We start from the raw sequence: 14,189 nt of genomic DNA, 5'->3' as shown, positions 1-14,189 counted from the left end.
TACCAGGGGAGGCCTCCAAGGGAAACAGGCTGCTCGGAAAGCCTGACTTGGTGGCTGTTTCAGAGGTGTAGAACATGAGCACTCCTTTGGCTGAGGTCTGCTCATTTTCAGCATCCTCTGCTACCCGGAAAACCTTCAGCTGCTCAGGGGGTGACTTCACCTGTGGTGTCCAGGGAGGACCTTTCTCCCCAGCCAGCTCTGAACTTCCTTTGGCCCCCATGGCAGATCCTTCCCGCTCCCACTCATTCTCCTTGCTGAGGTCATATGAGCTGCCTGTGCCTCCTGTCCGTATCTTCGTGGGAACAAAGAATCCTCCAGTAGTCACTGACCGTTTGAACCTGCTTTTGTCATCCTCCCCTAGAGGAGGAACACAGGAGCAAGTCAGTGCGAAGCAAAGCACTAGCAAACAAACTTCCTCTGTGAGGAGCCCTCCTCAATCCCTCCAGGGATGAGTCCTGCCCTGGTGAACACTCACATCTCCCCAGATAGATGGAGACACTATGTACTGAAGACCTTCTATGCTCTAGCCCTAGGGCCTCCTTCAAAATGGGCAGGCAGCACTGGATTGAATGCCCTCCAGTGGAAATCAGCTTTATTAGACACCCTTCTCTATCAGATGCAGCCAAGTCTAGGGCTACATACTGCCCACATACATACTGCCCACATACATACTGCCCACAATGCACACACCAGGATTTGTTAGCTTATTGTAAGCCTTTTTCATCTACGAATGGGATTTTTTGTGCCCAGAATAACCAAGAAAGAAATCAAAGCAATCCAACTGCCAATAAAGATGCAGCTAAACACCGTGGTAGTTCTCAGGTGGGTGCACTGAGATAAACAACACAGAAAAGAGTCAAAAAGGCATGCACACAGAGGTGGGGGCACACATCAGCAGCCATGGCATAAGCATATGAAGATACACAACATGGTGAGACAGACACAGACTGCAGCATCCACTGAGGCTGGTGAGGCCCTGGCACAGGCTGTCCAGAGAAGCTGTGGATGCCTCATCCCTGGCAGTGTTCAAGGCCAGGTTGGATGGGCATTGAGCAACCCGGTCTTGTGGAAGGTGTCCCTGCCCATGGCAGGGGGTTGGAACTAGGAGACCTTTAAAGCCTTTTCCAGCCCAAACCATTCTGTGATTCTGTGATCCATGCTGCTGAAAATGCAGAGCTGCAATCCTTCCCCCTTAGAGTATAGGCTAGGGGTGTCTCACCTTCCACTGGCAGGGAACACAACGAGTCCATGCTTTTTGCAGGCCGAATAGTTGCTTTTTCTGTGGAAAAAGAGTTTTAGAAGCAGGTATCAGATCCTGTGCCTTTGCAGGCTTCAGCCCATAAAGATCAAAGGCTGCATACATATAGACAGGCATGCCAGGCAGACATTTTCCATTTCCAAGCATTCCCCCATGTATCTACACCACATGGCTTATTACCCACAACACTTGTCCACACAGCTGGGGATCTGCTAGTGCTAACAACAGCTTTGCACCTGCTGGACATGTGGAGAGCTATACTTAACCCAGCCAGTCAACACCACCTCCACTCTGAAGCAGTTAAGCATCCCCAAAGCTGTCATGTGCCACTCCCCTTCCCAACTTAGTCAGGCTATTGGTTGTGGGGTGCTTTTTAACTAAACTGACATAAATGCCTTCTCACCTCTCATTGCTGATAGCAAATGTTGGGTTATTTTTACGTTGCACTCCCAGCTCTTTTGCTGATGTGAGCATACCCTGCCTCCAGCAAGAACTCCAGGAAATTTCTGAGGGCAGTAAGTGACCTATTTTGCTGGCCATCCTCACTGGACTTGCTTGTCCAGAAACAAGCTGTCGTTTGTTACTATACACTCTACAGGTCTGTTCCTGAGAGGTTTTGGAAGCTTGTAGCTGTTACTGCTCTGAAAACGGAAGGGAGGTGGGGAAACGTAGCTGGCAAGGAAGACAAGTTAGTCTCTGGCAGCCCAAAAACAGTCCATGGAGATCTGGAAAATGTCTGGGAGTTAAGTTTGCTGTTTACAGAGTTGCACAAAGTAGGTAAAGCAGAAAGTGAGCAGGCTTGTTGGACTTCATTTGTTTACATAATTGAGGCTTCTAGCTCTGACTCTCACATGACCATAGGAGAAACACCAGCTACCTTTTACATTTATATGGTGTCCTGGCTACTTTTTACGTTCATAGGACATGATGTCTTGAGCAGTGTTTCTGCTTTCCAGGAGGAACAGAATTCAAGCTGGGGAGCTGTGTAAGTCACAATTTATGCGAGTCACAGATTTGTGTGCACAGACTCAAGCTGTGCTAAAGCATGTGCTGAGTTCCAGCAGCAACTTCGTCTGTTCCCTCACTTTAGGGTGTAAGCAGAGAGCACTGAGAAGTGTAACACAGCAGCACAAAAGGTCTGCTTCTGAAAACACTGCTTCAGTGCTGAAAACTCTGCTCGTGGCTGTGCATTTGTGTGTTCCTGCTGGTGAAAATGTCCAGCCCCCTGTCACTCAGTTCTGTCCTTGGAACAAGGCTCAGCCTCCACGACCACTGGGGCTGCCGTCATTCCTGGGCCTCCTTGGGTTAGCACTATTTTGAGACAGAGTGTTCCTTATCAAGGTGAGGAGGTGATCCCATGATCAAAATAGGATCGAGAGCTATTTTGAAGTCTGTCACGAGCACCCTGTGTGAAGCCATATGTACATGCAAAACATGGGGAAGGCAGCAGTCCAAAAAGAACTGGATCCAGCACTTGGATTTCTGATCCGAATACAGCCACTCTTATATGAAGTGATAGCTAATGTTGCTAACATTAACTATTTTATTTTAAGTCTTGCAATGTTAGGCAGTGGTCCTGCAAACACCAGCTCCTGGAGTAATGAGATTATATAAATAATATATCCCTGTAGAAAGTAAATTCCTTGGCATGGAGATACTAAAAAAATCTAGTACATATAAACCCAAAACATTTCTTTATGAATTCAAATTAAAAGGGCATGCTTTCTTTTTAAAAATGTGATTACTTTTAAGTCAAGTTCATGATTTTTAGAGCTTGAGTCATCATTTTTTAACACTGGGAACTGGCACTGCCATGTGATCTTCTAGGAAGCAGAGTGTTCAAGAGATTGCAGCTCAGGAGAGGTTACAACTTGGGATTACAGCCAGGAGAAAAGACAACTTCTCTCTTGTAAATTCTGCAAAAGCAATGGCTTCCCTCAGAGTGCTGAGAGCCAGAGCTGTAGGCACTCCTGGTGCCTAGTTTTTCACAAAGACACTAAATGCAGTTGGTTCTTTACTGCCCTTTAGTGGAAGGACAGCCTAGAAGGACAGCCATTCACCCAGTGCCATGTAATGAGCCTTAGGAGGCAGAGACTGGCTGGGCTGGGAAAATGGACTAACCCATAAACATTTCCTAGTCCCCAAACTCAACAGCTGGACAACAGGAGCCCATTTATCAGGTACCAAAATGCACTATTTACTGTAGCTGTCTGTCAAATCCTCCTGAAAGGGTGTTTCTTGCCATCACAGGAAAAGGAGATGTGCATGAAAACAGGTAACAAGCACAACCCCATTAGAGGATCTCAAGTCTATGGCATTAGTGGCAAGTGGCTACAGGTTGCCCCATACTACCAACACACAAGAGAGAGCTTCAGAGAGAAACACTCAGCTGGAAAATGTGTTCTTACCAGAGAGCTTCTGTGCCCTTACAAAGACACTCCCATTTCGACTCAGTTTGGACTTTGATTCTGAGCCAGAGCGGCCCAAATTAAATATTGACTTCCATTTCTTGGACTTGGTTGATAATTTCCTCCTGGAAGGAAAGAAGGCTCAGGTGGTCACCAAACTTTAGAGACTTTTACCTTTTTAATACCCTCCAAAGGCCTCTGAGCTGTCTCCCCTCAACACATTCCATTTCTTTCTTCTCACACCTCTTTTAATTCTAAAGCATGCAAGGCATAGCTATACAACCAACCCTTGTTGGCTATAGAGGTAGCAATCACTCTCTAAGTGATTTATCTGTACTGCTGATTTAACCATTCCATGGATGGAAAGACACCTAAGCCTTCAGATAGCTGGCTCTGGCATCATTCTACCGCAACAGTGATTGAGCAATCAACCATGCTTGTCTCCAGAAAGGAGAGGTTTCCAAGGCTCAGGCTATCCTGCAATACAGCAAATAAAAAGTGTCTTTTTAACAGGTTTTAATGACACAATGTATGATAAATTCCAGAGAACTGATGGAACCGGTACTATTGCTCAGTGCACAAAGTTATGCTTTAAAGACCATGTCTTATGGCAAAAATAAAATTATTCCTTAATGAAAACTAGCTATTAAAGCTTCTCAGGCCAACATTAATTTAATCACAGGTGTTATATATTCATATGAAAGTATAATGTACTAAGCAAACAGGAGGAGGCTTAAGGGAACTAAATCAATTTCTCATAACTGTCAGAGGAAGTGGGACACCAGTTCCCTGTGTCTCTTTGGAAATCCCAGCTTTATGCAGAAAGAAGCTGCTCATTCTAACGCAATCTTTTTCTTGGATACGTATTTCTGCATGAAGCTCTATTTCACTTCCTTCATACTCATTCTGACTCCTCCTTCAATCTCCCCTCTTTCAGAGCAAGAATTCTCTTATCTCCCTGTCTTGCTCTCCACACTGGGCTTTCTATCCCCGTATTTTTGCTTTTTCTTTCTGATCAGTACTCAGAAAAGTACAAATCAGTCCTACAGAGGGGATTAATATCCTGGGGATAGGACTTTTCAAATGAGAAAGGAGAAGGCACTCTAGAGGGGCAATACATCCTTTTGTCTTAAGCTGGCTATTGTCTTGCCAGTATTCTGTTAGATGACTCCTTTTTGCTTTAATATATCAAGTGCCAACAAATATCTTTGTTCTGGTGCTTTCTGGGTCAGTAGATTAATGAGCCTCCTGCTGCAGAGGCTATAATCTATCAGACCCAAGCAGTAGAGTGGCTGTATATTAACAGTTAGATAGACCAATAGATAAATACTTATTCTGGGCAGCTGTGCCAACAACTGCAGCAACCTCAGCTGAAATTGGACTCTTCTCCTGGCATAGACATAGCTGGCATAGGTGCCACTACATAAATATCTCTCCATGCTGGGAGTCAAAATCAGCCTTCCTGCTTGGCTGTAATTGCACAGGAATCAGGAGAATGAAGATGCTGGAGCAGGTCAGTGGCACCAGGCGTGCCCTGGACCAGCCACCAGCAGGTGGAACTTGTAGATGAGCTGTGCCCCAACCTGCTCCATGCTCATCCCGTGTTTAGCCAAATTCTGAGCTGGCACAAGTATGCAAATACAATTCATTCATCCTGCAGGAGGTCTGTGAGGTTCTGCCCTGATGGAGAGATGAGAACTAGAGAAGTTATGAACCCAGCAGCTGCAAGAGTTCTCAGGAGCAGCTCTGTCTCTTTTGAGAAGGACACAGAATTTTCTTTGGATAGTGGCTGTGGATTCAGGTGAGTGCAGGTGTGCGGGTATCACGTTAGCAAAAGGATCATTCCCAATCACACTGGGGAACCTGCACTTTTTTGTTTGCACTTTACACTCCTCTTGGCACTTACTTGCTGTCAGGAAGGTCAACAACTGTGTGGAAGAGGGACCCAATTACAGGCACAATTTCAGGCAAGCTGTTCTCTCTCCTCTCTTTCCGAGCAGGGTGGGATGCAGACAGACTCCGTGCCTGTGCTTCTTCTAGGCTCACCAGTTTCATTGGCAGGGAGACCGAGGGGAGGGTCAAACTTTTCACAACTGATGTGCTCTCTGAAAAGCAAGAAAATACATTCCAGCCTGGGGTGAGGAGAGAAGAGAGCAAGAGCTTCATGACTTTGTTTGACTGGAACGTCTCCTGTGGAGGGGAGAAAGAAGTGGCACGTGCAGGGAGAAAGGCTTTTTGTCAGATAAGCCTTTCAGCTCCCCAGCAACCTTATCCATCTGAGTACACTCCCAGCAGGGGCCATGCTTGCCAGCCAAAGGCTGTGTTGTGTGGATTTGCTTCCTCTGCTGTGGACACTTCTGTGTGAAGGAGGTGTCTCTGAAAAGCACCAGGACACATTCCCTTTTCTCCTCCCTCACTCCCTTCCTCCATCCCACCCCCACCCTCCCCTAGTTTTGAAGCAGTTCAGCCCCTGATCCCAATTTGGTGCCTAGATCTTTCTCTCACTTCCACATCTTTCTCCTTGTCTTGTTCCAGGAAGGAGATTGTTCTAAAAACCAGCATTACTTCCAACTTTCTGTTTCATTTCAGGGCCAGAGAAAGCAGTATCACTGATAGCCCAGGGAACTGAAAGTATCTGTTTATGGGGGCAGTGGCAAAGCCATGTTAAGGTAAAGGAGGGCAGAATGAGCTGACACAGGGCTGCAAAGCAGAAAGGTGGATTGTGCAGGAACCAGGAGAATTAAGTTCTGAAGGTATCACAGATCTTCCGAGTGTGTAAAACCAAAAGGTGTGTATTTCTGAAATTATGTGAGGTCACTGTAGATCCATGCCTTCTCACTTCCCAATCTTTGCCAACAAAACCATCGCTAAACAGCAAAATCAGCATCTCTGAAAACTGTTGATGTCCCAGGAAAAAAATAAATCTCTTTTATAAAATGTTCTCAGGAACAAGATATAAGTTTTTGGAATGCAAGATTAATTTTTTTACCGGGAGTGTGACTTCTGACTTGGGTGGAAATGGTGGCTGCAGGGCAGGTATTGTTGGTATGAGGACTGGGGGAACCTGAGGAAAGAGCTGAGACTGTGGCTGATGGACTTAGAGAGAAAGCTTAGACCAAGACTGAGAATCAATCAGGTGGTCTTCCTTTTGGGGACAGGGTTCAGCCACACGAGATCACACAAAAAATGAGACATAAGGCAACCAGAGAAAACACTGAAGGAGGCTAGTATTCAAAAAGAGAATGTTGAAGATAGGCATGAAGAAGACACGAGTAATGAGCTATTGGGCTCAAGGTGTCTTTGGGGAAGTCTGTGCTGATAACAAGGGTTACTGTGCTTGGAACATTAGTTGAAGGGAGAGATGAACTACATAGCAAGTGACATGGGAAGTGGGTCTGGGAGGTTGCTACCAATGTTCTCTGCAGAGCTGGCTTTCCTGTTGTTGCTGAAGATCTGATCCACGTGGTTCAGGATGAACTCGATCACCAGTTGCTGCACTCGCACCTCCAGGAAAGCTGCATCCCCATTGCAGCCTACTGCCTCAATCTCCTTTGACCTGCATGAGGAAAGAGGTGTACCAGTAGTGAGCATTGCCACACAAAGCCCCTGGCAAGGACAGACCAGATTTCTTCCTGCAAGCAAGGCAACAGGGATGATTTCCCCACTCCTGCTGTACCTCTTGCTCTCCTTCCCCCACAGGCTCTCATCCTTTCTTTTTCTTTTCACTCTTTTAAAAATTATTTTCCCTGTTTTCTTTGCCACCTCTGTTACTCCTTTCCTGAATGTGTTATTTTCCCTACTTAGCTTTTACATTCTTCAGCAGGTAAAACTGTGACTCTCAAGCTCCATTCTTCTCTCTCCTTTTTCCTATTTTAGCTATTTCGAGGCTGGGCCTGAAAGACAACACACAAGCCTTCAAATGCTGCTTCTAAATCCCTACTCAATGCTTCAATCATCTTTCAGCGAAATCCCTTAGACCCTGCTCAGGTCTTCCCCATGCCAATTTCTTCAATACTTTGCCCTGTGCCCCAATAGTCTCTTCTCTGCCCCCCCTGTGCCCCCACATTCTCAATCTTGCTCTCAGCAAAGAAACATTCCTTATCTTGACATGCCGAAGTGTTGCTGAAGAAATTATCTCTGGGCAATGGATCCTTTGTAAAGTTAATGACTGGTGTGTTAGATAAGAGCTTGGGGCATTGCCAAGAGGATAACCCTGTAAGGAGACTGCAGTTGCATTGCTTGCTCCTTTCTTTTCCTCCCTGTGACTTGTACTTACGAAAGATTGCAAAGGGAAACAGACTTCTTTTTTTTTGACAAGGACAGATGCTAGAATGAAAATGTCTTGGTAGTGAAGGCCCACTTTACAATATTCAATAGAGTGAACATTTGATTCATTTTCAGAACCTGCTCTGCCATTTTTGTGATTTAGAAGGTGGAGATAACTCTTTAGAGAATGCTTTTCAGGCCTGTACCTCTCTAGCCAATGTCCTCTGCCAGCCCAGGGCTCTCTCCACCAGCTCTGCCATCACCCCTCTCCTGCCCAGCTGCAGTCCTGGACTCTCCCTGCATAGTTCATTCCTCTACATACAGGGGTATTGGATGGATGGAAAGGGAATTTTGACAAGATACAATTTTTTTTTTTCCCAGATGCTATTTTTCCTTGTTCTGCTTAGCTGTACAACATAGCAGCCAAACCTCTGCCTGCAACTAATCCAGGCTTCTTCACAGCAGAGTGCCAGGCATAACAAACATGAAAAACTAGCTGGTGCTCTTGAGATCTGACACTGGCTGCCATTTCAAGCCCAGCAAGCTCATCTCACTTCCGCACAAGCAGATCTGGGAACAGGTCTGTAGTATTACTGCCCTGTTTCTCTCCCTTCTGATCCTTGCTGTCTCTCCCTGCCCTGCTGCAGAAACACTGGCACCATCGAAAATGTCATTAACATTCCCAAGTGATGAGTTAACTCCTCATTTTTAAATCTATGCTCAACTTGCAAACAACAGCTTTTTTTTTAATAAGAAACCCACAAGCTTCCTTGGATGCTGGCAGTAAAACCTTAGATTATTCAACGTGGAAGAAAAGCTGTTTGCTCTGCTCTGCTCTGCCCTTTAGTTGTTCAGCTTTTCTCTGTCTGCATTTCCCTCCAGTGATGAGTCTTCAGGCTCAGATGCTGGCGCTCCCCTTGGAGCTCAGCACGGTGCTCTGGGTCAGAGGAATCTCTGCAGTACCTGAGGAGATTTGGAGCCCACACCAAGGCCAGGTTTCTGGTGTGCATGTTGGTCATGTTGCTGAAGGAGGCCAGGTGAGTCAGGTGCTTGATCAGGTATTCCAATGTTCTGCAGTGGTTTCACACAAAGAAAGAAAAATGTGTCACGTTACCACTGCCTGCCTGCTGGGACAGCAAGGCTCAGAGCCAGCCCTGTCCCCTCCCCAAGCGTCTGCAATGGCACAACAGACCCCGTGGGGCAGAGGATACACAGCACCAGCATTTGCAAGGGGTGGCAGTGAACACCTGAACAGCTGTGCTCTGGGGTGGCCCAGGGTGGGGCACGAAACAAGTGTCCTCAGCATGATGGGAGCAAAGGAGACGGGAGATGGGTGGAAGAGGGAGTGGGATGCTGCAAAAGCTCTTAGCTCTTGCTCAAGCACCTCCATCAGATCATCTTCTCCTTACCACACCCAGGACACTGGCCAAGGGTGCCACAGGGGTCATACCTGGGGACGGAGGATGATAAGACTGCAGCAGGGAGATGCTGTTCTGTCTCTAACAAGGGTTTGTTCAATGATATTTAAATGCCAGATAAATTGTTGCCAGATTTGGAAATGGTGAGTCAGCTTTCAGAAATTGATTTCTGGAAATGAATCCCAGAGCTATTTTGGGCAATATTCCTGGTGAGGGTGAGGGTCACCACGCTGATCCTCAGCACCTCTATGGACATGTTCTTACCTGTAATGTGATGGTGGGAGCTCCTGGATGACATTTTGAATTCGTGCCAGCTGCTCGTCCTCGGGGAAGCGTGATACTGCTTCCTGCAGGGATACAAGGGAACAGTACACCCTGGCAATGGACTCAGGGGAAAAGGAAGAGGGATAAGAAGGGCCACATGAGACACCCTGTCTCAGAGGGAATGCTCTCTTGTTACCCTACAGAGCTTCTGGAAGAAGAAGTTTCTTTGTGTCCCCATCACAGCAGAGATTTCCTGGACTGTTATTCCATGTCTCAGCACACCACCCCCAGACATTCAGACATGGTGGTCAGTATTTACGGGAGAGAGGCATTTAAGGACTTAGACCTTCAATTACGAATAATGGGGGGGGTTGGCTTGTGTTGATTTGTTTTGATTTTGCTTTGCTTTTTGTGGGCTATTTTTTTGGTTCTTTTACCTTTTTTTAACTTGGGCAGTGATGGGTGAGATAGAAAGAGAGGGGAAAGAGAGAAGTGAAAATAATGGAAAAAGTAAAAAGCAATGACACCCCCCAAAAATAACCTGTAAAAATAAAAGCTCTGTGTTATGAGAACATGATATACATGTTCCATATTCTTCAAAATAAGCAATATTTTGACTGTCATAAGAACATAGCTGAGGGGATTGTTTGTATGGGTTTGCATCTCTTATGATGGAAGAAGCCTTAGCAGAATCCCTGTCCAGCAGATTAATAAGTTCTTATACTCAGGGTTAGACAGAATCAAGGTTATACATCTCAGTCTTGAGCAAATCTCTACAGACCAAGAGCTTAGAGAGCCATGATAAGCTTTTGTCAGCATTCCTAGGAGTTCACTGCATTGGTATTCATCTGTTCAGCTATTCCCTTTCAATATTTGTGCTGGGGGAGGACAAGCCACCAGCGAGTTCAAACAGTCCATGACTGTCTGGGAACCTCCTACCCACCCTACTGCCACTGGAGTTTGGAGCGAGTTCAAAGCAAGGTGCTGCGACCCACGCTGCCAGCACAAGCTGTGCCTCCAGACAGATGTCAGCACTGCCAGGGAAGGGAAGGAAGGGAGGAAACAACCCTTCCCAAGACACCCGTTGCTTAAACATCATCAAGCTGAAATTACCAGCCACCACTAGAGAAGCATCTTCTTGCAGCAGTCACTACAGCACCCACCATGATGATGCTACCACCGCTGGTTTTGTCACTGTCCTTTTCCCTCCAGTCCACTTCTCATCAACAACCACCAGCAAACCAAACATTGCCAGTTTCAAGGCCAGAGAAGTGACGGCAGATCAAAACAAGCGAGCTCACTAGTTAGGTATATATGAGATGCACGTGTATTTGTTTTGCCCAAATTAAAGGCAGGTTAACTCCTTCTAGTGCTTTTTACACATAGCTATAGCTCTTCTAAAAAAAAAAATCCCACAAATCCTACATATAAAAGCTCTTGTAATCTTAATACAATGTTTCCAGTTGAAGAGCCTTGTCCAAAGATGGATATGGAGAGAAATAAAAACTTTAACTGGTGCACCTAAAGCATTAGATTTCAACTAGATTGTACGCAGTATTTTCGCCCCCAGTGTGCATTTTCATTCCCATATTCAGTCTTCCAGGTCTCAAAGACCTAATGATTAGACAGCAAGCAAATACCAGCTTCTCTGAGGTCAGCCCACTCAGTCCTCTGAGCCACATGTCTGACCCATACAAACTGTGCCTTTGAAATCTGAGGAGCCCTCCAAAACTGTGGATATGCATTTATGGCATATCTGTTCATCATGGTATGAATTTATGCCATTTAGGATTTTTTTTTACTCCACCAGTGATTCTGGGAGTGCACAATTCATAAGCCCTGGTTAACAAGTGGAATGAAATCCAGGGAGAGAAGGCAGGCTTGGCCTCCTAGAGCTGATTTGCTCTGAGGGAGTTCTTGGTCCCCCTATGCGCAGGCTACAACAAGCCAAGCCGAGTCAACTTATCTGTCCTGAGAAGCAAGCATCCATCACTAGGATACAAGATGGCAATCATCTGGCAAAAATTTATAGCCAGTGAGGTCATGACCAGGATGTTACACCTGCGAAGTTGACACAGTGATGACCAAAAGGCTAACCCCTCCCTAGTCATTAAGAATTTGACAAAATTCTTAGACAAAAATTTCTGAATCACTCTGGTGATTCAAAGTGCAGCCTATCCCAACTCAGAGACAGCTCTGGCTGAGTCAGACTGGGATTAGCATGTGTTCTTTATTCTTACCAGCACTCGTCTGCTGAGATACAGCTGCCACTGTTCCCTGTTCAGACACCCCACACACACACACGCTCCTCGTGGGTTTTCTGCTCCTTGGGGAATTTGGTCTTTTTCTTTCTTTCCTCCTGGTATCTGACTGTGCTTCCTGTCAGCTGGGTTATGAATTATAAATCACTACTGAGCAGGCTTACATGAACAATGGATTTTGTGGCTAAGTGGACAAACTGAAAAGCCAGAGATTTTTAAAAAAAAACTTTTTGGTCAACCCAAATGTTTAAATAGCTGGGTTATGAATTATAAATCACTACTGAGCAGGCTTACATGAACAATGGATTTTGTGGCTAAGTGGACAAACTGAAAAGCCAGAGATTTTTAAAAAAAAACTTTTTGGTCAACCCAAAGTGTTAACATTTTGGGGAGCTGGCATGAGATTATAGAAAGCAACTGTTCAAGGTTGACCAAAAGCATCACACCCAAACATTAGTTTGAGAAATTATAATTGAAATTTGGAACTATTTAACCCTTTTCTAAAAGACATTCTATGTAAGATAGATGTGTTGATGTAATGTTGAAACATTTCCCTTAGAAAGTACTTGTAAAAGAAACACTCAGTTAAAGAAATGTTTTCCCTTTTGTTTTTGAATAAAGCTATTTACCAAATGTATCTACTGAAAATCTGCAAGTCATCATCCCAAAACTGCACTTTTCAGCAAGCATTCTTTCCTAAAAAAAGTCTCCCTCTAAATCTTCATGTTTCCTTTAGAGCATTTTTTCTTTCATAAATCAGTAGTGATAGCCAGGAAGACACCAGCCGAATAGCTTCAACAAGAATGAGACTCATCAGTTACAGTGAATGGTTGAATGATACCCTGTATTTTCAAGATCCTATTCATCCTGACTCTCGCCAGCAATCCTATCCTATACCCTCAGAATCCTTATATCCTGAGGATACAGGTCAATTTTTCAAATCTGCTCGGGATTTTCCCTGAAGATTCGACTATACATCACCTTGAAACAAAGACCAATCTTACTTAAAATTTGGCATTGGAACAGCGAGACACCTAACATTATTGCATGTCTGTCAGGCAGCACAGTGAGCCACTCCCCACCCCATGATCCCCAGCACAGCTGTGTCCCTAACAGCCACCTGACTTCTTGTAGCAGGTTCCTGCTTGGCTGGTCCTGTCTGGCTTTGCCCCACAGCAAGCACCCCTTGCACTGATGCCTCTTCCCAGAGCAGGCAACGGGGAGTCTTTAGAGAGCACCTCCTTGTGAGGACCCCGTGCCTCTCTCTCAGTGCCTCCTGTGCCACAGCAGCGTCACTTGGAAGTGCTTGATTCAGGATAGTGGCAACTCAGACAGTAACACCTGATTTTGCACAACTTCTTCTCTGCAACATCTGACATTTTTGGCAATGGCTGTCGCCTCCTCCTCCCAGCAAATGGGAAAGAGGAGGATGACAGAAATTCTTAACAAAGGATGGATGTTTCTAACGCTGAGAAAACAATCTTTCCCATCCCTCACCCCAGTTATCTTAAGAAGCTGGTGAATTCTTTTAGCTGCAAGTGCATACCTTCAGCACGCAAGATTTCAGCCTCAATGATGGGATTAAATTTGTTGGTGTCATAAAAAACTGAAAGTGGATTTAGAGAGGTAAGAAACATGCAGCTTTAATAACAAGCATAGCTTGCTGTGCCACCTTTTAATAAAAATTATCTGTCATGAAAATTAGCCAAGTCTCTTAAAAATTCAGGCTTTGTGGTCTTATATTTCTGCTCCCCCGCAGTCTGCTCCTAAGCTCCAACTGTATCCATGTAAAATCTATGGCTGTTTTCCAGAATCAAGTAACTACTCTTTGAATTGTAATCTCTTTAAACAAAGTTAGAGATTTCTGCTTGGCCAGTTGCCACGTTCCTCTGCCATTTGTATTTATAACGTGATCGTGATGGACCTGATATGCCATATCTGGCATAACCAGTACCATCATTTGCAGTCCTACAAACAGCATGAAAAATGTGACAGATGCAGAAAAGTTGATGCTTTACACATGGGCTGGGCAATCAGTTTGTGCAGGTGTCAGGGACAGCTGGAGGGACAGGGACAAGGAAACTGCACGCTTGTGATTATGATCACAAGCCCCAGGTAACCCAGAAGACTCTCAGTGATGGACAGTAATGAGGAAAAGAAAGAGAATTAGTAGTGCTGGGAGGAGATGCACAGCAGGGAGAAAGAGAGGCAGTGGGGAAGCAATGCAGTGAAAAAATGAGCAAGAGGAAGGGGAGGAAACAGCAGACAAACTGAGAGAAATAAACATGAAATGGTGAAAAGAAACAAGGATAGG

At 45.2% G+C, this 14,189-nt stretch overlaps 1 protein-coding gene across 1 annotated transcript in view; it reads right to left on the bottom strand.

The window, feature by feature from the left end:
* Positions 1–14,189, bottom strand: part of ARHGAP31 (Rho GTPase activating protein 31) — a 61,345-nt gene that overhangs the window by 9,337 nt on the left and 37,819 nt on the right. Inside the window, exons 4-10 of the mRNA XM_017731913.1 lie at positions 9,615–9,697; positions 8,896–9,003; positions 7,077–7,222; positions 5,573–5,771; positions 3,667–3,791; positions 1,220–1,279; positions 5–357 (exon numbers count right to left, since the gene is read on the bottom strand). Of these exons, the coding sequence (XP_017587402.1) occupies positions 5–357; positions 1,220–1,279; positions 3,667–3,791; positions 5,573–5,771; positions 7,077–7,222; positions 8,896–9,003; positions 9,615–9,697 (1,074 nt within the window). The remainder of the gene's footprint in view (positions 1–4; positions 358–1,219; positions 1,280–3,666; positions 3,792–5,572; positions 5,772–7,076; positions 7,223–8,895; positions 9,004–9,614; positions 9,698–14,189) is intronic.

Source organism: Corvus brachyrhynchos, unplaced genomic scaffold, assembly GCF_000691975.1.
Source record: "Corvus brachyrhynchos isolate BGI_N302 unplaced genomic scaffold, ASM69197v1 scaffold3, whole genome shotgun sequence".
In the NCBI taxonomy this organism is placed as follows: Eukaryota; Metazoa; Chordata; class Aves; order Passeriformes; family Corvidae; genus Corvus; species Corvus brachyrhynchos.
This window is presented reverse-complemented; position numbering and strand designations above follow the sequence as displayed.